Source organism: Aspergillus campestris (assembly GCF_002847485.1).
Source record: "Aspergillus campestris IBT 28561 chromosome Unknown P168scaffold_4, whole genome shotgun sequence".
In the NCBI taxonomy this organism is placed as follows: domain Eukaryota; kingdom Fungi; phylum Ascomycota; class Eurotiomycetes; order Eurotiales; family Aspergillaceae; genus Aspergillus; species Aspergillus campestris.
In genome coordinates, this window is record NW_020194339.1 from 967,695 (window position 1) to 991,996 (window position 24,302).

The 24,302-nt window shown below is 55.7% G+C and overlaps 8 protein-coding genes across 8 annotated transcripts; 3 read left to right on the forward strand and 5 right to left on the reverse strand.

Moving 5' to 3' along the window:
* Positions 1-354: 354 nt before the first annotated feature.
* P168DRAFT_127848 (uncharacterized protein) lies at positions 355-2,514 on the forward strand. The gene has a single exon (XM_024832666.1). It carries the CDS (start codon positions 673-675, stop codon positions 2,365-2,367), a length of 1,695 nt encoding a protein of 564 aa, XP_024694235.1. The 5' UTR covers positions 355-672; the 3' UTR covers positions 2,368-2,514.
* On the reverse strand, positions 2,513-4,680 carry P168DRAFT_296054 (uncharacterized protein; the record flags this gene model as incomplete). Its single annotated transcript, XM_024838087.1, has 2 exons — positions 2,513-2,620; positions 2,710-4,680. 2 exons carry the CDS (start codon positions 4,678-4,680, stop codon positions 2,513-2,515), a joined length of 2,079 nt encoding a protein of 692 aa, XP_024694236.1.
* Positions 4,681-5,117: 437 nt separating this feature from the next.
* On the reverse strand, positions 5,118-8,090 carry mfp (putative peroxisomal multifunctional beta-oxidation protein (MFP); the record flags this gene model as incomplete). The annotated part of the gene is made up of 5 exons (XM_024833389.1): positions 5,118-6,443; positions 6,499-7,295; positions 7,353-7,442; positions 7,502-7,838; positions 7,935-8,090. 5 exons carry the CDS (start codon positions 8,088-8,090, stop codon positions 5,118-5,120), a joined length of 2,706 nt encoding a protein of 901 aa, XP_024694237.1.
* Positions 8,091-9,671: 1,581 nt separating this feature from the next.
* P168DRAFT_309909 (TDA10 family protein) lies at positions 9,672-11,065 on the forward strand. Its single transcript, XM_024839346.1, has 5 exons — positions 9,672-9,878; positions 9,940-10,448; positions 10,554-10,577; positions 10,641-10,756; positions 10,846-11,065. Exons 1-5 carry the CDS (start codon positions 9,723-9,725, stop codon positions 11,007-11,009), a joined length of 969 nt encoding a protein of 322 aa, XP_024694238.1. The 5' UTR covers positions 9,672-9,722; the 3' UTR covers positions 11,010-11,065.
* A 65-nt stretch (positions 11,066-11,130) lies between these two features.
* Positions 11,131-12,967, reverse strand: P168DRAFT_309910 (60S ribosomal protein uL30; the record flags this gene model as incomplete). The annotated part of the gene is made up of 4 exons (XM_024839347.1): positions 11,131-11,750; positions 11,803-11,969; positions 12,187-12,298; positions 12,951-12,967. The coding sequence occupies 4 exons, from the start codon at positions 12,965-12,967 to the stop codon at positions 11,291-11,293; spliced, it is 756 nt and encodes a 251-aa protein (XP_024694239.1). The 3' UTR covers positions 11,131-11,290.
* Positions 12,968-13,304: 337 nt separating this feature from the next.
* Positions 13,305-14,605, forward strand: P168DRAFT_266317 (ESCRT-II subunit protein SNF8; the record flags this gene model as incomplete). The annotated part of the gene is made up of 2 exons (XM_024834960.1): positions 13,305-13,780; positions 13,857-14,605. The coding sequence occupies 2 exons, from the start codon at positions 13,305-13,307 to the stop codon at positions 14,167-14,169; spliced, it is 789 nt and encodes a 262-aa protein (XP_024694240.1). The 3' UTR covers positions 14,170-14,605.
* Positions 14,507-17,753, reverse strand: nip1 (translation initiation factor eIF3 core subunit c). Its single transcript, XM_024839348.1, has 2 exons — positions 17,280-17,753; positions 14,507-17,200 (listed from the first exon to the last, which is right to left on the reverse strand). Exons 1-2 carry the CDS (start codon positions 17,617-17,619, stop codon positions 14,961-14,963), a joined length of 2,580 nt encoding a protein of 859 aa, XP_024694241.1. The 5' UTR covers positions 17,620-17,753; the 3' UTR covers positions 14,507-14,960.
* Positions 17,754-19,329: 1,576 nt separating this feature from the next.
* P168DRAFT_296050 (putative protein kinase Yak1) lies at positions 19,330-22,453 on the reverse strand (the record flags this gene model as incomplete). The annotated part of the gene is made up of 9 exons (XM_024838086.1): positions 19,330-20,099; positions 20,156-20,514; positions 20,600-20,719; positions 20,785-21,044; positions 21,100-21,259; positions 21,324-21,523; positions 21,576-21,847; positions 21,917-22,028; positions 22,070-22,453. The coding sequence occupies 9 exons, from the start codon at positions 22,451-22,453 to the stop codon at positions 19,330-19,332; spliced, it is 2,637 nt and encodes an 878-aa protein (XP_024694242.1).
* Positions 22,454-24,302: the final 1,849 nt, after the last annotated feature.

Consider the following 24,302-nt stretch of genomic DNA (forward strand, 5'->3'; position numbering starts at 1 on the left):
GATACCACTGTGACACTGCTCTCGTGTTATATACGACCTGCCTACCTGATACAGTACTTGAACCTCTACAACTGGGGAGTATTTCAGACCCTATAAATATTTAAGTTGGATAGCCAGTGGTTATGATTCACATCTAGAAGGATGAGGCTTTACGTACATATCTATATATACTGGCTATAAAAAGGTTGCTTTTGTTTCACCCTGTTATTCTTTAATTATATCAAGGTATGATTGTACTGGGTTGCTAGATACATAAACCTCTATGAAAGTTAGGCAACTCTTGAATTCTTATATTTACCATCTTGTTCTCTTCTTCTTTATCCCCTATTCTTTCTTCTCTTTCACACCTCTCGTTCTCTCTCTCTCTCTCTCTCTCTCTCTCTCTCTTACGACTCCATCTTCAACTCCATCTCGTCAAGAAAGCAGCGACTGCAATCGGCTAAACCGTCAGCTGACCTGCAGGGTCCTCTTCCACACGCTAGTCTGCAACAATCTGCAAGCTTCTAGGACTGAGTAGCATTGATCTCGCTCTCTCTGACGTGCTTTCATCGCGTGGTTCCACACATCCCCTCCCCTCCTGTTGAATGCAAAAGTGGACTCACTTTGGACCACTACCACTGCCGCTTCCAATTTCGTCAACGTCTGTTGAGACCGCTCTTCGTGCCAAAAACCATGGCGGACCAGTTTACCAGTCTTGTCGATTCAGTCGGAGGCTTGTGCCTCGATGGTGGGGCAACTAAACCGACCGCATCAGGCTCCAACTTCTCGAACCCAACTCACCAACCTCTCGCGGAGGCACTTCGAACGCTGATCCAATCTTGCGAAGCTACATCACCACACGCAGCACATGTCGAGAATGTGATGGAAAGCACACATACTCCTCCCAGCCAGGGCACTGTGAACAGACTAGTCTCCCTAAGAAGAAGAGCCACCGCTCTTGAAAGCGCCGCAAAGGCATTCAGCGATGCAACCGAACACTACATCCTAGCTTATATTCTATCGCTTGCTGGTCCAGGGACACGGGTGCGGAAATTGCTATCGCACTTTATCGACGACATAATGAGCATCGTTCGCGAGGCGCTAGATAGCACCAGCGATGGCGGCGACGTTCTGCGGGAGGCGCTCGAGATGTGCTATGCTCAAGCTGTGGACACCTCTGGAGTCCTACACTCAGACAACTACTTTGTTACCCTGGGCGAAGCCTATCTTGCATGGCCTTACGACCCTGATTCTGAGAGCGACGACTACTACGAGCATGAAAATCGACTCGACGTCGACGATGTCGATGCCGCGGCGTTTCGTGCGCGGTACGAGCGCAGGGCCGAGGAGAAGCAACAGCAAGGGGAAGAATGGATCCGGCTCTGGGTTCGGGCGCTAGGTAAATGCCCTGGTGGACCCACACTGTTCTATAGACCTTCTTGCCGCCTTGCAGATGTTCCGCGATACCTGTTTAGAACGTTCGACAGCGAAAGCTCGGGCAGGAGTGACCACCGTGTCGTGGCTTCTGCGCAGAGTCTTGCCACGACGTCACAGCGCAGCAGAGTCGATCTCCTCTTACGGACGAAAAATGAAATCGCAGAGATGCTACATGGTCATTTGACGAAAACGTGTTTTGGAGGGCACGATGTTGCTGACAACCTCATGTCATGGAGTAGCTCTTTACTATTTGTGATCCAATATGCGATCTGGAGATGCCATTCACTCCATCGGGACCCCACCGAAGTTGAAATATGCATGATCGACACGAGGAAGTTTCCTCGTGGGCAGTTCGCTCGGGACAAGTCGTTACTTCGGGCGTGTCGTGACGCTCCAAATCTTGACGAAGAGACACGCCGCTTTTTTAGATTTCGCCTCGATCACGCAGATTACGACAATGGCGAGTATCTGTCTCAGGGAGTTTTGCATCACGCTGGGCGATCAAGCGTGGTGTCCTTAGCACAGCTCATCGGAGCGGGCTTACATGACCTTTACCCTGAATTTGCGGACCCTAGTGCGATGGGTTTATGGACAAATCGTGTCAAGTCTCTTCGTTCACAGTGGAGCGTTGAGCATACAACTACCCAGCTCGACATACAAAGAGCACTTGAGATGGCTAGAGCTTGCTTCGAGGGCTTTGATGCGCCTGATGTAGCTTTGCTACTGTTATCGTTTAAAAGCCGCAAGCTTCGCGCCCTAGCGTCACAAAAAATCTTCCCATTTGGATCAGGGCGTCGAAGAAAGTTGGATGGCTTCGGCCCGGTTGAGGTTCAGCGATACACGGTAATCGCGAAAACAATGATGTCAGAAGGCGAAGTCTGTTTGCATGCTTTAAGCTGGCCCGCCTCCGACAGCCAGCTTCTTGAGGGGATTTACGAATGCTCAGAGTGAGTCTTGTCATTCGACTAGTACAGCTCCTTTTTTGGAATAATTTCATAGATCCTAGAGTTACAGACAGACAGATAATCAGCTAGGTCGGCAATAGGTAGACAGCTAGATAGGCAGTACATAAACAACCCCAAATCAAATCAAAAAATCAAACCTCAACAACAACCACCCGTTCAACAACCCAATCCACAAACGCCTGCCCCTCCATCCTCCACTGCCCACCCCTCCAAACCTCATCAACCCAATACATCCAATCCTTCCCCCTCGCCAGCGCCCCCCGCGAGACCCCCGGCCGTCATGCCGCGCCGAAAAGTCCCGGTTGACGTGCAGCAGCGTGGATCCCACGCCCACGCCCGCCATGCCCTGGCGCAGACGCCACTCGCGCTCGGCGCGCTCGCCTGCCCGTCGCGCGACGGCCTCTTCGTCTTCTTCTTGGTAGAGCTCGCATTTGGTGCATTCCATGCAGCGCGCGCCCGGGTTGATGCGGAAGTGTTCGCAGTAGTGGGAGTAGCCTTCTGGGGGGTCGTCTTGTTCGTTGTCGTTGTCGGAGGAGGAGGGATCATCGAGGTTGTTGAGGTTGTGTGGGTCGACGTTTTCGTTGTGGGGTCGTCGGGGGCGGCGGCGAGGGCGTCGGCGGAGGGGCGGGTTGAGGGGTGGGCCGAGCGCTCGTCGGCATAGGTAGCACATGGAATATCCGCAGATGCAGGTCAGTTTGTTGCAGCCTGAGGACTTGACGAAGGAGAGGCCGCAGCGGGGGCAGGTGCGTTTGACCGCGGCGGTCCGGGCGGCTTCTACCGTGGCCCGCAGGTCTAGGAGCAGCGGCTCGTGGCAGACGTGCGGGTCGCGCCACGACTTCTGACAGGTGACGCAGCTCACGCGCTGGCAGGCCGGGTTCCTGCATCGGAAGCGCTTGGGCCGCACCTGCAGGCACAGATTGAGCAGGGAGTTGCGGAATACGGCTGACAGGGCGGACGGGTCCAGGATGTAGAGGATGATCGCCGGGATGATCAGCAAGGGGATCAGGTCGAGGAGGAAGATGATCATCGCCGTCGTGGAGAGAAACCCCTCGCGTCGGAACCGCCATCGGATCCCGTGGGCGCGCGGGTGGTACGCCGGGTCCACCTCGGCGTAGGGGCAGAATGGGCAGTGGATGAGTTTCAGCTGGGACTGGAGCAGGGCGTCTGAAGCCAGGCGCGTCTCGAACTTGCAGTACGTCTCGATGCCCCCCTTGCCCATCAGCACAGCGCGTTTGACGACGTCTGCATTCAAGGTCCCTGGACAGCTGTCGCGGGCGGTGGGCGCCAGGCACTTCAGGGTTGACCTCTCCGGGTCGACCGACTTGGACCACCCCTGGCCGAAGAGCGCCTCGTGAAGGGTGCGTTGGATGCACCCGTAGCAAATGATGTGCGTGTGGTCGGAGCACGCCCCGATCTGCTCAAAGGTCACATCCGCCAGGCAGCACTCACACTCATAGAGGGCGTCGGCCTCGCGCGCCTCCACCTCATTGAGCTCTCCAGCCAGCTGCCAGTCCTGGGCCTCCCGTGCCTCCCGCTGCGTACCCAGGAGAGGCGCCAGGACCGCATCGTGCAACTCCTGGTCCAGCTCCACGCAGCCGGTCTCCTTCAGCCGGGGCACCAGCTCCCCGTTCTCGTGGCGCTGCCACGCAAGCAGCGGGTGGTCATCCCGGTCACGCTTGCGCCGAAACGATGGGAGAATGCTGTGGAACGTGGCCCGCCACGTCTTCCGCGACAGATCCTGGAGCGTTGGACGGGCACGTCCGTAGCAGAAGTTCGCCTCCGCCAGGACGGCGTCCACCGCGCTGCGACTCAGGCTCCCGAACTCCTTTGTGAGCGCCGTGCGCACCGCGGCCTTGTAAACACCGTCGCGGAAACGCTCATCGGGCGGCACAGCGTGCTCGTCCGTAGAACCGGCCACGTCGCCGGACCCCGCCGGCACGTTCCAGCGCCCGGCGACCCATTCTTCCTTGTGACGCAGCAGTTGCTCCACGCACACTTGCAGCCGACTCTGTCCGTCGAACCGGACGAGCAGGTCGCGGAATACCTCGACCTTGACGTCCGGGAACATGCGCGCCAGCGCTTCCAGGGCATGGTTGAGTTCCGCCTGCTCCTGGGCCAGATCGTCCGGCCCGGGAGCGGACGGGGCCGACGTGGTGCGCGATCGGGCGGGGAGGCCAAAGGGATTGTTGCGGAGGGCTATACTCAGGGTGGAGGAGGGAGGGGCCTGGCCGGTGCGAAGCGAGGCAGACGCCGAAGGGGGGCGGGTGAAGCTGGGGACAGGGAAGAGCGACAGCACCATCGTTCCAGTCAGGGCCTGTCTCCTACATGATCGGTGGGGAGGAAAGAAATCCGAGGTCTAGACCAGCGCGTTGGTCATGGGGGCATTGAGAGATACAGGGCTAGACACACTCGACGGATGAAGTCGAAGAGGAATGACGGTGAAGTGGAAGAGAAACAGACGAAAGCGTCACATGTCGGTCTGATTGACGTGACCTCCGATGGCTTAGGTAATCTACAATCTCCACGTGACGGCAGTATGAAACAGCAAGGAAACAAGTTCAGATTGGCTCGAGTCACAAGAAAAAATGAAATAGATATAAAAAATAAGCAAAGACACCGCAGTCGTCAATATTTATATACACAATTTGGGTCCGGAATCAGATGCCGTTCCGGGGACTCCGTCCCCCACCGGTCAACCCATGTTTTTTTTTTTTCATACAACCCCGTCCGACTAATTTACAACTTGGCCTTGGCACCCTCCAGCAGCTCCACACCGGCGCCGGTGATGGCGGGCTTGCCGGTCTCGACGACGGTGGCCTGGAAGAGCACCGTGTTGCCCTCCTTCCACATCTCGGTCTTGAGGGTCTGGCCGGGCAGCACGACGCCAGAGAAGCGGACCTTCAGGTTCTTGAAGGCACCGAACTTGGAGAAGACGTGCTTGCCGGCGACACCCAGCGAGCACAGGCCGTGCAGGATGGGGGTCTTGAAGCCACCGACCTTGCTGAAGTCGGGGTCGATGTGCAGCGGGTTGCGGTCACCGTTGAGACGGTAGAGGGCGGCCTGGTCCTCGGAGGTCTTCTCCTGGACGACAGCGTCGGGCTGGCGCGCGGGGGCCTTGTAGGAGGCGGTGGCACCCTTGGGGCGCTGGGCAGTGGGCTTGGACGAGCCGCCGAAGCCACCGCTGCCGCGGATGAAGACGGTGGACTCGTTGTAGAAGAGGTCCTCACCGGTGGCGACATCCTTGGTGGTGTAGCCGGCAACGACCAGGGCGGCGTTGCCCTTGTCGACGACGTCGATGAGCTTGGGGTAGGTCTTGGTGCGGGCCTCGGTGGGGATGGGGAACTTGCGGACCTCCATGTACTGCTCACCGTGCAGCAGCATCATGGGGGAGAAGTCCTTGACGATGTCGCCCATGTTCCAGGGGGTGGCGGTGTTGAACCAGGGGATCACACCGTAGGTGGGGAGGGCCTGGAAGTTCTCGTTGTTCTCGTACACCAGGGGCAGGTCGGTGCGCTTGGCACCCAGGCTGAGGTTGTACAGGATGATGTCGCGGTCGACGTAGTCGAAGGGAGTGCCCTCGCTGGAGGCCTGCTTGGCCTGCTCGATGTTGGCCAGGATGTCGTTGCCCTCGCTGGCGTCACCGCCGGCGCGGTTGCTCATGTTGGCCATGATCTTCTCGGTGCCCGCCTGGCCGTCCTCGGGGTGGTCGGCACGGCCGTCGTCGAAGTTGGTAATCTGGTTCCAGTGCTTGACAACCTCCTCGGGGGTCAGCTGGACGTCCACGGGGAAGCCGTGGCCGCCGGCGCGCTGCCAGCGGGTCCGGGCGAACCAGCCGCTGCCGCACTCGAACAGGCCCTTGGTGGAGGGCTCGGGGACGATGTCGGAGCAGAGGAGGCCGACCAGGGGAGCGACGTAGTCGGGCTTGAAGGCCTGGACCATCTCCTCGGGCATGATGGTGCGGGTCATGTTGGTGCCGGCGTTGGGGGCGATGGTGTTGACCTTGATGTTATACTTGGCACCCTCCATGGCGAGCGTGCGGGAGAAACCGAGGATACCGAGTTTCTACGATTTCATTAGCATGAGACCCCATCCGGGTGGAGATTATGGATGAACATACCGCGGCGGCGTAGTTGGCCTGGCCAAAGTTGCCGTAGATACCGCTGGTGCTGGCGGTGTTGACGATACGGCCGTACTTCTGCTTCAGCATGTAGGGCCAGGCGGCCTTGGTGACCTTGTAGGTGCCACGCAGGTGGACGTTGACGACGGGGTTCCAGAGGTCGTCGGACATGTTGTTGAAGGCCTTGTCGCGCAGGATACCGGCGTTGTTGACCAGGATGTCGATGCGGCCAAAGGCGTCGATGGCGGACTTGATGACGCCCTCACCGTCCTCGCACGAGGCCTTGTTGCCGACGGCCTTGCCGCCCATCTTGCGGATCTCCTGGACGACGGGCTCGGGGTCGACGAGGTCGTTGACGACGACGGCGGCGCCGTACTTGGCGAACAGCAGACAGTAGGTGCGGCCGAGACCGGCGCCACCACCGGTGACGAGGGCGACCTTGCCCTGGTAGTTGGGCTCCTCACCGGCGGGGGCGGAGGGGGTCTTCAGGCCATCCTCGAGGAAGGTCATGAAATCGGCGGGGCCGGTGGGGTAGTCGGGCTTGGAGTAGTCGTTGACATCGTTCCACTTGCGGGCGATGGCGCCGGGGGTGAGGGAGGCGTCGGTCTTGAGGAGGGCACCCTTGGCGCGCTCCCAGCGGATCTTGGCCATGTGGCCACCGCCGACCTCGTAGATGCCACCGGAGTTGGTGGTGTTGGTGGGGTGCACCAGGGCGGCCACCAGGGGCACGATCCAGTCGGGCTTGAGGTTCTCGAGGACATCGGGGGGCATGACCGTGGCGGTCATCCGGCTCGCGGCTATTCTCGGGGTCAGATTGGGAGATGCAAGGAGTCCCGGGATGGGTCAGCACATACCGATGGGCGCAATGACGTTGGCGAGGATGTTGTACTTGGCACCCTCCTTGGCGAGGGTCTCGGTGAAACCGACCTGGCCGAGTTTGGCGGCTACTGTCGTCAGCTGGGAGATCCCAAGAAACAAGATAAGACAGAAGTGAATCACATACCAGAGTAGTTGGCCTGGCCGAAGCTGCCGAACAGACCGGCAGCCGAGGCGGTGTTGATGACACGGCCGTACTTCTGCTTCCGGAAGTGGGGCCAAGCGGCGCGAGCACACTTGTAGGCACCATAGGTGTGGACACGGTTGATCAGGTCCCAGTCCTGATCCTTCATGTTCTTGAAGCTGACATCCCGGAGGATACCGGCGTTGTTGATGAGGATATCGACGCGGCCAAAGTTCTTGATGGCGGTCTCGATGATGGCATCACCGTTCTCGACGCTGTCGTAGTTGGCCGCGGCCTTGCCGCCGGCAGCCTTGATCTCCTCGACCACGACATCGGCCGCCTGTCACGGATGAATCAGAATTGAACATTTTTTTTTCCCCGACGGTTGATAAAGGATAGAGAGCGAGAGACAGAGAGAGAGAAAGAATCGACGTACCTTGGAGGAGGTACCCTCACCGGCGTGCGAGCCACCGAGGTCGTTCACGACGACGTTGGCGCCCCGCGAGGCAAAGAAGAGGGCATAGGCCTTACCGAGGCCACCACCGGCGCCTGTTACGACGACGGTCTGGTTGTCAAAGCGCAGCTCAGACATTGTGTGAAGAAATGGATGGATGAATGGAGGGAAAGGAGAGAAAAAAAGAACGGGAGGAGAGAAGAAGGAGAAAGCAGGAGAGAGGGCGGGAGGAGAGTAAATAAAATATGGAGAGGAACAAATCGGAGCCGAGGGAACTAGTTCCACGAGATTAAAAAACCAGGGGAAAGAGAGGGGGATGATTAGAAGAGAAAGAGGAGAAAGTGAAGCGATCCGGGGGAAGAAATGAAGTCAACAATGACCGGTCACCCTGCTCGGCAACCTGAGGCTGCCCCCAGCCAGCGAACCTCGGCATCTTTGGCTGCTTCCTCAGGCCAATCAATCTCCGGATCCTCTGGCAGATGATGCCACTTCACATGCCGATACTCGACTTCCCTCCTCTGTTGGACTATTCTCTATATCTTTCATTGCTATATATATTTGCTAATTATATATCCATATATCTATTTATTTACTTTGTTTTCTCTGTATTTTCTATTCTACTCTATATGATCCCTTCCACCGAGTTCTCTCCCGCTAAACCCCATCGGGCACCCCGTGCTGACTCAGGCATGTGATTCGGTCTGCGTCATCTCACGTGCTCGCTTCCCCGCCGGTATTCTCTGCCTTCCGATTGGCTGCCATCTATTGACACCTCAGGCCACGGGATGGTGTCTGGATACCTCAGGCCGTCCCCACATTGACACCATGTCAGTAGAGATCGTAGTTGCCAATGTCCATATCCCCAAGTGCGTAGACGTTAGACTCTAGTGGATTCCATCCACATGGAACATTATATACTGTATATCATTGAGAACCTCCTTTCCACTCGGCGATCTCCGCGGTAGCTACTAGCTAGTCACCTCCCCGCATTGTCACCTCGGCCAAGGCCAAGAGCTAGCGAGGACGCGCGGGCCAGAGCCGTGGCATCCCTTGCCGACGAGATGCCGCCCCGACAGTGGACACTGGACACTAGACACCCAGAGGGACGTCATGCTGGAGGGCTACAGTCGGTCAAACGTGTGTGATCACTGATCACTGATCACGGCCTCCCCCAAGAGTGGCTCCGTGCACGTACATCCGTCTGGACCCGGGCGGGATGCCGTGTGCGGAGTATAAACCGTAGAGAATGCGGAGGTTCTTGTGTCCCGAGCTTGGAGAGACTGACAGCCTGTCGGTCGAGGATGCTGCGGAGGATGAGGTGGTGCAGGTTGGCTGCTGTCTTCGTCGGCGGTGGGTGTCAGAGTTATCTTTTTTTTATCCGATAAGCTATCTATCTCGAGCTGTAGATTTGCAATTGGTTCCATTGAGTGTGAACTCATTGCGTGATGTTGACAGGTACATTTCGCCCCCTACCAACCGTTAGTAGGGGACTCCAAGCGGATCGATCAGAATGTGACGATCTTCGTACAACTATATACTCTAGATCTCGATATCTAGAATATTGTGCGTAGCTTGGTCAAGTATTTCCATTCCTTGAGCCATCCTGTGGTGGTGGTTGAGGCCAAAAGGAAAGACAACTCGGCGCATCTCCGATAGCCGATATATCCAACCTGGCCATCCAGGCCACCACTCCACATCACCACCTCTCCAACTTCTCCCCACAACAATCCAACACAACACCACACACGTTACAAAAGAGAACCACCCAAAATGCCTGAAATCATCGACGACAAATCCCAACACTGCATCCCCTTCCTCCTCGAGCGTCTCAAAGCCCACCAAGCCCGCTTCAACCACGACCCCGCTTCCACCCCGCCCTTCTTCCTCGGCCTCAACGGCGTCCAAGGCGCCGGCAAGACCGTCCTCGTATGTCTTCCTTTCCCAAACAGAACAATTCAAACAACTAATCAATCATTGTAAATAAAAGGTCTCAACCCTCAACTCCATCCTCCGCTCCCCACCCTACTCCCTCGCAGTAGTAACCCTCTCCCTCGACGATCTCTACCTCCCCCACGCCGCCCAGCAGCGCCTCGCACAGGAAAACCCCTCCAACCCCCTCCTTCAACACAGAGGTCAACCCGGCACGCACGATCTGCCGCTCGCGCGCTCCGTCTTCGCTTCCCTCCGCGCCGGCGCCCCCACCGCCATCCCGCAGTATGACAAGTCTGCCTTTGCGGGGCAGGGCGATCGCGTCCCTGAGGCGCGCTGGACGACGGTCAATGGCGAGGGCGAACCCCAGGTGAAGGTTGTCATCTTTGAGGGGTGGTGTGTGGGGTTCCGTGCTTGGGATGAGCTCGTCTTGCGTCAGAAGTGGCAGGACGCGGTCACGGCGAGGGAGAGTGAGGGGAGTACGTATAATGGGCGGTTAGGAGCCGTTGCGTTTGAGGATGTTAGAGCTGTGGACGAGGCGTTGAGGGGGTATGATGTTATTACGGAGTGAGTTTTTCCTTTTCCCTTTCCCTTTTTATTTTCTTGTTGAAGATATACCTTGGTATGTCCTCAGTGTCAAGGAAGCTAACAACATATCTACCCACCAAACAGCCAACTCGACGCTCTAATCCACATGTACGATTGTCCCTCCCCCCCTTTCTTCATCAGACTGAGATCAATCTCTAACGATTACAACAGAGACGCCCAAGACCTTCACTTCGTTTACGACTGGCGCCAACAGCAAGAGCTCGGTCTTCGAGCCACGAAAGGCACCGGCATGACACCCGAGCAAGTCACCCATTTTGTGGACGGCTGTATGTTTTCCATCTCTTCGTTTCTTCTTCCCTTTCCTTTCTTTTTCTCCTATATACTACTCCCATCTGAAACTGACTAAAATAAAAAGATTACCCTTCGTACGAACTGTTTACCGAAACCCTTCGTCAGGGAGCTTTCAAGCCTATCCCTCATTCGACGACGGCGGGGGCGCCTGCGACAGGCTGGGAGGGGAGACAGTTGCGGTTGGTTGTTGATAAGGATCGGCGGGTGCAGGATGTGATTCGGATTTAAGGTTCACCGATAATCGCAGACGAAAAATACGATAGATAGATAGATCCATGTTAGACCTTCATTCAAGCAATGTATATACGAGTTATGGTGACAAGTTGAGGATAGACGCTGACTAAAGCCGGTAAGGAAGACTACTTGAAAAGGGGTATATCATATTACAGGTACATAAGATCGTCGTTAAACTTTTAATTCATCTGGAATCAGACCATTATACCGCTAAATGCCGCAAACAGCCCATTCATCCGTCACGAACAGGAACAAACCGCCCACACAGAACGAACTTAGTTCATCTGGCGGATGAGGGCGTTGATGTTGTCCTCACGGTTACCGAAGTCACCACCCTGGATGAAGTGGTTGAACTTGCGGGTCTTGAAGCCGCCGTTGGGGTTGGACAGCTTGAAGGGCCACAGGAAGTTGTTGACCTGCTTGAAGTTGGGGCCAACGGTGTACAGCTCGTGGATCAGATCCTCCATACAGACGATGCCGTACTTGCCGAGGTGCTCCTCGATGATCTGGTTGTCGGTGAGGGGAACACGCTGCTTGTTGATCTTGCCGTAACCGCGCTTGTAGACGAGCTCACGGATGCTCTTCAGGTTGGGGTAACCGTAGGCAATGTAGGGGTTGACGATGGTGAGCATCTCCTGGGTGGCCTTGGTGAGGCGCACGAAGGTACCGTTGTTGATCTGGAGCAGACGGAGCAGCTGCAGGATCTTACGGGGCTGGGGAGCGATCTTGTTGATACTATATAATAGTTTAGTGACGAGGTCTGCATTAGGGTGGGAACTTAACATACCCCTTGATACGGATAACGAAGACCAGCTTGGGCTCCTCAGCAACGTAGAGGTTGCCCTCCTGGCGAGCGACGCGGGCCAGGCGGAGCTTCTCACGCTCAGCGCTGCGGTACTCCTGGACGTAGGACTCGGCACGCTTGAAGATGGTGGTGCGCTTCTCCTTGTTGGCCTAAGGTTGAATTTGTCAGTGAAAATTCAATCAATTGCATGGAGAAAAAATAAAATTCTCAAGAGCATCAACTCAGCCCCGAAAGATGGTTAACAAAGCGACAGCATCGATTGGTAGGTCTAGTCGCAAGATGGTTGCTATCATCACCGTTGATTGTGGAATAAAACAGAAAGAAAAGAAAGAAAAAAAAAAAAAAAAAAAGCAAAGATGATCTTACCTCCTTCTTCTTCAGGGCGTCCTCACGGGCGACAGCGCGAGCCTGCTCCTGGCTCTTGCGCTTCTTCAGGAGGGTCTCAGGGACCAGCACCTGGTTCTGGGTGGGGACGGTGCTGTGAAGGTCAGTATAGTCTGTCCGTAGAAATCACACAAATGCAATTTCGCCGAGTGTAAGAATTGCAGCTTATAGCGCCACATTCTCAACTGAAGGCATATACGAAAAAGCACTCGACGGTATGTATTTAGTCGGTGAGATGGTTTTATTGTCTGATGTTCAACGACCACCCGAGTCCCTACTAGCCCCAACACAAATATTTCAGTGAGTGAGGTGTTCATTGGCTCTAGAGTGGCAGCGACATTGTAACACATTTCTCATCCGACAAGACCCCAAACTAAAACGTTCGGGAAATACTGTTGACGCCAGTCGCTTCCCTGTATTCGCCCAGCTTCGTTCGATCAGGAGATCCGAGCCAAAGCGAGGGAAGCGATAGCTCTCAACAATGTTTTTCAAGGCGAAGGCAACGAAGGCCTTCAACCTCAAGACCCCAGACCAAGCCTCCTCTCCAGTCAATGCTTCTATTCAAGGATAGATGCGACCGTCTGGGCGCGAGGGAATGATCGCGGGAAAGATCGAGCTGGTGCCCAGCGGTCGAAAACTTTTTCAAATTTTCGACCGCAGCATCTCCAGCGAGAAGGACGACTATAACCTGAACCTTACAGGCTCAACTGCGAATCAGTCGCAAGGGTAGTCAAAAGGGATCATACGTAGCGGTAGCGGCCATTGCGACGGTCCTGAGGAGTTCGTGAGTTGGGCGGTTGGCGAAGACTGTCGTGTGGAAGAAAGAGAAGAAGAAGTTGCGAAGAGTTTTGGTGGTTTGTGGGCTTGATGGGTCTAACCGGGTTGGGCTAGCGCACCGCCAAGACACGCTTGCCATTTTGGGACTTCTTCTGGTTAGGGTATTTCCAGTCACCTGATATCAACTTCCTGCCTTACCGCCTGAGGTATCCATCTGCCCGCATGGCATCATAGTCCAGCCCAACCATGCACCTATCTATCTTCTTCTCTCTTCTCTCAACACACATCTGATAAACCCCGAAATACAATAAATAATACACAAGATGTCCTCCCGCCGCGGCGTCGGCCTCGGCGCCTTCGCCAACCGCACCCAAACCAGCCAATCCTACGCCAACCACGGCGCCAACCTGCGCTCAACGCACCTCTCCTCGCTCCAAACGCAGCTCTCCGTCTTCCAATCCCTCCTGCACACCTTCGCACTCGAGCACAGCTCCACCATAAAATCCAACCCGACCTTCCGTGCCGAGTTCGCGCGCATGTGCAACACCATCGGAGTTGACCCGCTGGCGGCCAGCAACGTCAAGGGCAAGAGCGCGCGGAAGGGCCTCGGCGAGAGCGCCAGCTTCTGGACGCAGATTATGGGCGGCGATATGAACGATTTCTATTTCGAGGTTGCGGTGCGGGTTGTGGAGTTGTGTTTGGGGACGAGGAGTGAGAACGGGGGGTTGATTGGGGTGGAGGAGTGTCGGAAGAGGGTGGGGAAGGGGAGGGCGATTGGGAGTGGGTTGGAGGTTACTGAGTATGTTTCTTTCTCTTTTTCTCTTCTTGAGAGGGGGGTAGGAGAGAACGGCACAGCTAACGAAGTCATAACACAGCGACGACGTCCTCCGCGCCGTCAAATCCCTCGAGCCCCTCGGCTCCGGCTTCACCATCATAACCGTAGGAAACAAGCAATACATCCGGTCGGTCCCGAAAGAGCTCAACACCGACCAGGCGACCGTTCTCGAAGCGATTCAAGTCCTCGGCTACGTGAGCATCTCCATGCTGCAGCTGAACCTGAAGTGGGAGAAGGCGCGCGCGCAGACTGTCATCGATGATCTGTTGGCGGATGGACTCGTCTGGCTGGATGCGCAGGGCGAGGAGAATGAGTACTGGTCGCCTCAGAATCTATTGGGTGATATGGGTTGAGGCTCTGTTGGCTTGTGGACTTAGATGTCTGTCTGATCTCGACCCGGTTTGTATTCTGGATTGTGGGGTTTTCCTGCCTGCTATATATATATATATTCCTACGGTCCTCTGAGGCCTATCGGTAGGTGCGGAAGCATTCAAGGCCTGCGGAGACAGGCCGCGCCTTATTCTGTCGAGCCAACGCGCTACAGAACAAGCAAGCGCCGAGCCAGCATCGGGGTGGGGGAGATGTTACTTCTCAACATGTGCTGCTCAAAGCCCAGCAACACTTCAAGTTTTCGATGTATAAAAGAGGCGGAATACGGTGCTAAGCTCAAGAGAAAGAACTGGAAAAACTGCACTCTATTGATACCCACTCCTACTATACTAAACCATCCCAAGCCAGCCAGCTCTGTATACAATACGCACTGGCTGGGTCATCTCCCATCTCAGCAATCTTCATTTCACTCATTCATTCCAAACATAAGATTCATCTGTAGTCTGTGATAAAGACATTCGGGAAGGACACAAATGATGAAAAGAAAACATTGAAAGAAGAAAGAAAGAAAAGAGAAAAGACGAAGAATGGACGATAGTCCTCCGCCAGTGAACAAAGCACCTAAACAAAAAAGGACAAGAGCAAATACACATGGGATCATACGCAGTTGGATTCCAGAAAAAAATTGGTAAAAAAAAAAAAAAGTTAGAAGAGAGTAAAGGAAAACCATTATAACCATGACAGAGTGAAGAAAGAGGAAATGGGAAAACTGATGTTAGAAGAAAGGAGAAATGCAATGCGATTACACTTTTTTTTACGCCTTGATCGCTCCACCCAATGCACCACCTCCGAATTGCTGTCCACCCGGTCGACGGCCATGCTGGCCACCAGGAATGCGAGCACCACCGCGGCCGCCGCCGCGCCCACCACGGCCTCGGGCGCCGGCGCCCTGGTCGCGCTGGAACGCGTTGGTCATGCCTTGCGTGCGCTGCTCGAGCGTCTTCTCGTTGGATTCCAGGAGGTTCATCGACTTGTCGGCCAGGGTGACGATCTGGGACTGCAGGCGCGACAGCTCGACGCCCTTGCGGAAGATGATGGCATCGTTGACCTGGTCCAGGGCGGCGGACAGCTCTTCGTGCGAGATCATCCGGCTGATGATGGCCTGGATCTTCTTCTCGGGGAGTTCGAACATGCTGGAGAGGGTGGGGAGGGAGACGCTGTCGTAGAAGGGGGCGTAGGTGAAGAGGTACGTGCGGAGGCCCTCCTCCTGGATCTGCTGGGTCAGCATCTCCTTGACCTTCTCGGGCTGCGGCATCAGATCCCAGATCTTGATGGAGTTGAGCATCTCGGCGGCCTTCTTCCAGTCACCGGCGGCCAGGAGCTTGGCGCTCATGATGACGCCGTCGCGGGTGTTCTCGGCGGGGCCCGTGAACACCTGGCGCTCGTTGTAGTCGAGCATGCGGCGGAAGGTCTTGGAGATGATGCGGCGCTTCATCTCGGGGGCCGACGAGGTCTGGGCCATCAGCGGCACCTCCATGAACATGCTCGAGGTGAGGTAGATGCACTCCAGCAGCTCGAGGTTGATGTGCATGTGGAAGGGCAGCTGGCGCTGGCGCTCAAGGCGCTCCTGCTCGGGCGACACGGTCGAGTAGCGCTGGAGGATGATGCCCTGGGCGAGCAGCTCCTTCTGGCGGCCGCTGCCGCAGACCTCGCCGAGGGTGTTCTGGGCCTCGTAGACCAGGCCCGCGCGGAAGGCGCAGAGACCGATCTGGACCAGGGTGCGGTTGAACAGGATCTGCGTGGTGACGTCGAAGTTGGAGATGTTCTCCGTCAGATGGGACATGAGCATCAGATCACGGGCGCGGTAGTAGTGGTCGTGCAGGGCAGCGAAGTAGATCTGGCTGAGCATGGCGCGCGCGCGGATGATACCGTCGCTGAAGCGGAACAGGTAGTTGCACAGGGTCTCCACGAGCTGGGCGGCATCGGCGGTCTGGGCCTGGGGGGTGATCTCGGACTTGAGCTCCTCGGGCAGAGCCTTCCAGGCGCCGTCCTCGAGGATGTTGACGACCTGCGTGGGCTTGAAGTAGACGTGCTCCAGTCGGCGCATGACCACGCGGTTCAGGCTGTCCTGTCGGGGGTCGCTCTTGTCGGACTTGTTGAGGCCCTCGATGTAGGCCTGGGCACGGACCAGGGCGGTGTACAGCTGCTTCTCGTCGCTCAGGCGCTCGATGTACTCGGCGGTGTGAGGATCGATCTGCTGCAGAGAGCGGATGAGCTCGTCATCCAGTCTCTCGACGTAGGAGACGATGCTGCCAGGGATGATCACGGGCTGCTCGGCGGTAGGCTGAGGCTGCCTCTCGTCATCCTCCCACTCCTCCGCACCCTCGGTCACGATGTAATCCTTGGTGTTCTCGAGGACGGCCAACAGGGCGCCGATTTCAGCCTGGGCGGCCTTCCACTGGTCGATGCTCATGTAGTTGGCGGACGAAGAAGAGGTGAGGTCAAAGCGGGTGGAGATGAGGGTCAGGTAGACACGGATGCGCTGGTAGGGGGTCTGCGAGACCTCGAGGAGCTTCTCCATGGTGCGGATCTGCTCCAGACGGTCGGTGTTCTTCTTGCCTCGGGACTCCAGGATGACACGGAGGTGCTTCAGGATGCTCTCCGGGGTGTACTGAAGGGTCTTGCCGCCACGGCCGACGGTCGCGAATCCATCGTCGTCAGCGAAGGAGGCAGCGGGGGCCTCGACGCGCTCGACCTTGGAGATGCGGGGAGCCGAGACGACAGGGCGAGCCTCCTCCTCGACGGCGGTCATGTAGGCATCCTTATCGGCACGGTACTTGTCGATCTGGGTGGCGTAATCCTTGTTGTTCTTCTTGATCCGCTGCTTGACGGCGTTGAAACCCTTGGTGTTGCTCTGGTTCATCTTCTTGTTGGAGGCCTTCTGCTTGGCGGCCGTCTCGTTGACGAGATCCTCCAGATCGGCGACAGCCTTGACATAGACGCGAGGAGTAGGACCAGTGACACGGGTGATTTGGCGGTTGAGCTTGTCGAACTCTACAACCCAGTTAGCACATTCCACCACGATATCTCAACCATCCGATCGAGCCACATATATATAAAGGGGAAAACACACCTCCAGAAATCACAGCCCAATCATTAATCTTCTCAGCATTCTCAATCAACTTGATGATACTCTCCAGCTCCTCCAACCGCTTATCCTTGGCACTCTTCACCACCGTAACCTTCTCCTCATCCTCACTCTCCTCACTCTCCGAAACATCCCTTAAGAACGCGCCAGCTCCACCTTTGCCGGCCTCCTCCTCATCAGACTCCTCGCCCTCCTCCGAGGACTCCTCCTCGCTGGACTCCTCCTCATCAGACGACTTCTCCTCCTCGTCATGATCATAGACATCCTCCTCCCCGGAGGAGCTACTCTCGCTGTCGCTACCGCCACCGTAGAAAAAACGCGACATGTTGGCTGGGTTGAGATTTCGTGTTCGATTTGTCGCCGAGATTTTATGGGAGAAAAATTCGTAGGGATGGGGGGGGTGGTGAAAACGGCGGATCAAATCCCTGTTAGCAAGGGCGAAAAGTGGTCGACGTCGGGGCGCTCTCTTTGTTATTGCCTGGAGAAAGAAAAAGTCCCGTTTGTGAGGGTTGCGGGAGCCGCTGAGGTTGGGCCGCCGCAAACCACACACGAAATTTAAGCGAGCGGTTGTCTAACCGGGTTGGGCAGGTGGGTGCCTGAGGATCCCTCTCGTATTGCTTGTCTTCTTCTCTCTCTATATACTTGTTATACTTCTTGTTTATTGAGATACGAAGGTTTTCATGCGGATTGAGAGGTGATTTAATATATAGTCCTATGTCTAGTCAATCTATACTTTCCAACCGTTCAAGGACGAAAAGAAGAAGAGGACCCCTATCAGTCGAGACGACCCCACTATCAAGACTCCGTTGCTACCGTGACAGGATGGAGTACGGGGATCTTCATTGGGATAGTTCGTATTGCTCGTGGAGGACTCAGTAGACAGTACATCGGTATAGCAATTCTGCAATCCAAGTGTCAATCAATAAATAACGAAGTGTTCACGTCATGTCGACGTAGTCTTTCATTGGCTAGCTATCTGTATATATATATTCTATAGCATCTCACCGCCGATCTACCGGACCACGTCAATGAACCCAGATAAACGCGCTACTCACCAGGATCAACTCCCCCACGTATATGCAAGACTACGATCAAAATCTAAAATGGTGGATAGGCTTTCCCTGTTCCAAGAATCAAATATCGAGAATCGGCCCATTAACGACCGCCAATGACACTACCACGGCAACCGGAAATCGAGCGAAATGGTTGATATCTATGCATTGGCTATGTCTGAGTGTAGGATGGAGAATATCCAAACGAGGTAATGCTGTCCGATGAGGAGAAATCGCAGACAAACGAGAAGAAGGAAAAAACAGCGCGAGAGGAAGGGAGAGCGTCGCATTTCCGTGTACACAGCAGTAAGACGAGAATGAAATTCAAACACGACAATGCGACAATAACGAACATAAATTGAGATCTTTCCAAGTCTGTGCTCCCGGCTGTGCCGAATGACAGCCATATACATCATTCCGGAAGGATCGTCCACGGGTCGAGGTAACATCGGAATGACCATCAATGATGCGGCAAAATAGACGAACGGGGTCCAGTACCAATCTGTCACTCGAAACACCGCCGGAAGTAAGGATGCGAAATGGCGAGGAAGGAAAATACGGTCCGTTCATTCTTGTTGCACCCACCCCTGGGCTCAAGACCCGTATAACCTCTCTTTCAACCTAACCATGTGGCCTCTCCATACACACGATTCTATGGGTCCGATACATATCCGCTCAAAACGTACTGCGAGTGCCAGAGGTGCTGAACAAAGAAACAGAGAACCACATAATGGCACCAGTTCTGGACACTGCTGAAGGTGACGGGAGCAGGCAAGGATGCGGGGTGTGGGATGGGAGGCCCAGGCTAGACCCGCTCGGACCAAACCGGGGCGGGACCTGCTATATCTCCTAGGGGATCACAACGCCCAGAGCACGGCCCCCTACCCCCGGTACAAAGAGAACGGGGATGATATATGTATTCCGTGGACCGTCAGGTGCCGTCAAAAAGAAAAAGAAAAAAGAAGCTGGCCGACCGCACGTTGTTAATGCCACTGGTTCTGACCCGTAAAGCCTTCGCCTCCCAAAACACCGTCTTCGAGGGTTCGGATGAAGTCCCGATTGCGCGTGCCACCCGCACGGCTGCCTCGGCGCCGCTGTCCTCCAGAGCTGCCGTCCACATACCCATCAGGGGGCGGTGGGTAGTACGCGGGACTCGGTTGTAACCGGATGGGAGCGTTGGGGTCCAGGTGGCTGGCGACGCGTTGAATGGTCGGGGGGATCCCCCCGTTCTGGGGGTCCATGGTCGATGCCCGTTGGCGACCGGCCCGGGTGGTGGCTTGGGCGAAGAGGCTCTGCGAGGAGGGCGCGTACTGCGGCTGAGGCACCTGCCCCGGCATCATGTTCATCTGATGGCCATATCCGGGCGGTTGGGTGGGGTACGGCGGCGGAGGAGCCCCTTGTTGGTGGCCCGTGAACATGCCATTGTACATGGGGGGCGGCTGGGCGTGGGCGGGCGGGTGGAACTGGTTCATCTGCATGGAGTAAGCAGTCTGCGCCGCGGTGTGGGCATGGGCCGCCTGCGCCGCGCGCTGCTTGCTGGCGGCCTCTGCCTGCTGCTGCTGCTGGATCCCAGGAGGGATGGTCTTCTGCAGCGAAGCGTACTTGAGATTCATCGGAGGCACAAAGGGCCCTGTGAACTTTTGCTGCGTGATGAACGGATGCAGCTTGGCCTGCTGCGGTGACCAGCGCTCCAGAGGATTGATGGTCAACAAGCCACGAACGAAGTCGATGAAGGCCACCCGGTTATTCAGCTCTGAGCGATCTGGTTAGCAGATATCCACGGTGAAATGGGTGAGAAGAACAACGTACCCCTCTCGATCTCCGCCGGTTTCATATTCTTCCTGGGCATCGGGTAGCTCCGAATGATCTCCTCCAGGGTTGACGCCTGGAAATACTTCTTGCTCGGTTGCTCCTTCGTGTTATGCTCCCGGGAATACTGTTCCAGACTCTTCAGGCGATACGTCTTTCGACCGAACTCGTCCTGGGTTTTCTCGAAGAATTCGCCGGACTGTTTGCCCATCTCGAGCATCCACGTCGGGGGGAGACCCATCATCTCTACGATCCGACACACTTGGTTGTACTCCGACGATCCCGGGAATAGCGGCAACCCAAGGAAAAGCTCGACCACAATGCACCCGAGAGACCACATGTCGATGGCGGAAGAATAACTAAACGATGTTAGCCCAAGGCACCCCGCCTGATAGGCCGTGGAAAGGCCGCTAAGGGAAGGGACAGGGGCGAGAAGAAACGTACGGGAGACCAAGCAGGACCTCCGGCGAGCGGTAGAACCGAGACTGTATATACGTATAGACGGTCTGCCTTTCGTCGCAGGCCGATCCGAAATCGATGACCTTGATAATGGGACTCTCCAAACTGCAGCGAAAAGAACATGTCGGGTTAGCTGGCAGACCCACACAAAGATAAGAATAGACACGAACTTTTTCAAAAGGATGTTCTCGGGCTTGAGATCACAGTGGATCAGATGCGCCTTGTTCAGGAGACTTAGGGCGTTCAAGAGTTGCTGGGCAAACACCCGCACGAGCGTGGTGCTCAACCCTCGGAACTGATTTTGCTTGATCAATTCGTAGAGGTTGACGCTGAGCAATTCAAAACACAGACAGAGGTGCTGTCGGTGGATGAAGGTATCCTTCAGCCGAAGGAGATGATGGTCGTCGTTCTTGTCGAACTTGTTGTTGAGCTGCAGAATTGTGAGCCGGGCGCGTATGTTGAGACAGGGTCACGATGCAACTGACCAGGTCCAGAACCGACACTTCCATCATGCTTTGGTTGAAATAGGCGGTCTTGTTTTTGATCACTTTAACCGCGACCACCTCTTGGGTCTTGAGGTTTTGACATTTGACGACCTGACCGAACGTCCCTTGGCCCAACACATCCAGAATGAGATATCGATTTCTGGACCGACCGTCAGCGAACCGAGAGCAGTAGGACTGGAGAAAAACACGAGGGATGGACTTACTTGTGGCCCGCTTCTTCACTCCCCAAGATATCATTGACGTACAGAATGTAGTCACTCTCCTCGTTGTCATAACCGTCATTCTTGACCCCTTTGCTGGGTTTGGTGAGGACACGTCTCGGGTTGCGGGACGACTCGTAGTTGAAACCGGGGTTGCAGATGCGATACGTGGCCGGGAGATACGAGGTCAAGGCTTGAAGCGGCTGTGGGACGATTAGAAGGGTCACGGCAGCGCCAGCGTTCTGGGGAACTTACGCTGATGAAACCACCTTCTGGGTGCGCCCGCCGGTAGGCCGGCTGCGCATGCACGCGCGGATGGAGTTCCTGAACCGATTTGACCTTCTGGAATTTCGGAACCGGACCTCGACCGGGTTGTAGGTGAGGGCTCGAGATGGATCCGGAGCGCGGCGATCGCCCATCATGACCAAACGGCGTACTGAGTTGCGAACTGGCCGACTGCGGATAGAATTGATCGGGACTCATCTCTGTCGGCTGCAACGGAGGAAGTCGTGGGGCCCGGGATCCCGCTGTCCCCGAGAATGGGTTAGTCAAAAGAACGGACGGTTCTGGAGGGTATACACAGGGCAGCAACTCACAGGGCGGCGACTGATAGGCAAGCGGGGGGGAGGCATAATTCGTCCTGGTGGGCGACCGGCGGGACGGTTGAGACGGGTTCGACACCGGGGGAAACGCATATGCGTTCTGCGACTTGCCCGGGCTCACAGTGTAGGGCACGGCGGGGGTGGGACGGCGTTCATGGGGGAGTACCGACGGGCGGCGGACGATTCCTCCGTGGGGAGATACTGAGCCGACGGGCGACTCTGATGATGGGGTCTCGTCGGATACTTGCTCCGATTGTAGGGGTCGGCATCTTCCATCGTGGCATCGGTGTCGGCCACATAATCGCGGTGACGCGGGGTCGCGGCTGGAGACGAGGCCATGGACATTGTTTTGGAACTGGAACTGAGCGAAGGGGGTTTGGAGGCCATGGCGGGGGTCTGGAAGGGCTCGTAGGTGTATCCCACGGGCGGCTGGGACGGTTGCTGCGGCTGACCGTATTTGGGGGGCACGTTATTGAATTGCGCAGGACGCCCCATCAAGGGATCCTGGTAGGGGTGCCACTGAGAGTCCATCCCCGCGGTTTGGTCGCTGTCAACCAGAGACCGGGTTTCAAACTCGAATATGGTTGAGTGGGAAAAGAAAAGACTGCGATCGTCCGTCGTGGGTGACAGCGCATATGCACCGCGATCGGGAGGAGGGGAGGGAGGGAAAGTGGTGTTGGATGGTAGCGGGGACGGTAGACGCACGTAGCGCAATCAGGCGGAGACCAAGCGGGCCTTGAGCGAATCCTGATGCAATCCGTAACGTGTGGAAAGGGGAGAGAGGGGGGAGGAAGTGGGTGTATGGAAGACGAAAGGAATTGGTCTTAATTCCCAGCAGCGCCGCACTTCATTATCCGAACGGGATTGTGATTGAAGAAGAGAGCGAAAAATGGCGAAAAAAAAGAAAGAAAGAAAGAAGGAGAGAAAAGAAAAGCCGCAGAGGGGAGGTGGATTGACCGGGGTTGTTGTTGTTGTCAAGGGCGAGGCAGCCAGTGTACGCACGGCGTAGGGCGGTCGCAACCAATGCCAACAGGTAATATGCGGGCAGCTGACACGAGGGGGGAAAAGGATGGAGTGCCTACTGTTGGAACCCCCAGAGAAACCGGGGAAATTCCAGACAGAAGAACTCACAGGGATGGGGGAAGGTAAAGTGAGAGAGGAAGAGGAACCCGAATCATGAGAAAGTGGGTTGATTGAAACTGGGAGTGATGGTGGGGAAAGAAAAGAAGGAGAAGTGAGAGAGAGAGAGAAGTGAGAGAAGTGAGAGAAAGAAAGAGAAAGATGAAGTTTGGTGTGGAGATGATGGATGCCTCAGTAATCGGGGTGTATCTGTCTTGTACAGGGTACTTTGCAACCTGTGTGAACTTAGCACACAACGGAGTACACGGTACTTACTACTTACGCCTGAGGCTGGCCAAGGTTGGGTTGGACTTGGGGTCGTACCCAGTCGACCAGCAGGGTCCACGATATGCGGTTTTAGATTAGGTCTCTAACCCGCTGATCTCACCACTGGTTTATCTAGGGAGGAGGGAATTGGGGTAAACTGGTGGGAATACGGAGTAGGAGTACGGAGTAGAAAGGATCATATTATCATACATGGCCCCCAAGAGTACCAAGGGGCGAATGGTGATATTCTCCCCGCCTCCTCCCAAGGAATTGATCTCAATTTCGATCGAGGTCCAATGACGAATGACCAGCTCAATCAATGACGGCGGAGTCCTCCGTAGAGGGGGAGAGAGCAGTGAGCACGACGGCCAATTCCAAGCTCCCTTTCTTCCCTGTGATTCCTTGTACAGCACCCAATGGCACACTCCCACTCCCAGTCTCTATTCAAGTCACAACTCCAGTTACAACTCCAGTTACAATTGTTCTGGACTTGAACGAAGAGGTAATCATGGTATTGGGTTTCTTGCAATAATACCTGCCTAAGACTGGGCACATCCTGCTTGCTCTTGGCCAACCTCCGGGAGGATCTGCCCCAGCAGTGGAGTCGTCACCCGCCACCACAGAAGCTAATCTCGCTCCAATCTCCCAGGGAGGAAGAAAAGAAAGAAAAAAAAAAAAAAACCTCCTTCTTTCCCCATAAAGTGAGACTTCTGGACCAACGGAAAACCCGCAGTCGTATCCCATATTGTGGGCGGATTTCGCCCATCCCTGTATCTGCAGTGTGCACCATTTGAAAATCCACAGGGCAAGCGGCCTTATATCATGGGAAAGAAGTTGCTACTGATCAAGAAGCGAAAACACAGAGCGGAGCAAACTAAAAATCCAGACAGGATATTAGTGCCCCGATAGACATGGAACTATACTCGGTCGATTCTAGAGGATACGTATCCGTACCTGACGGCCATCGTGAGACCCAAGACGCCAAGCCAATGCA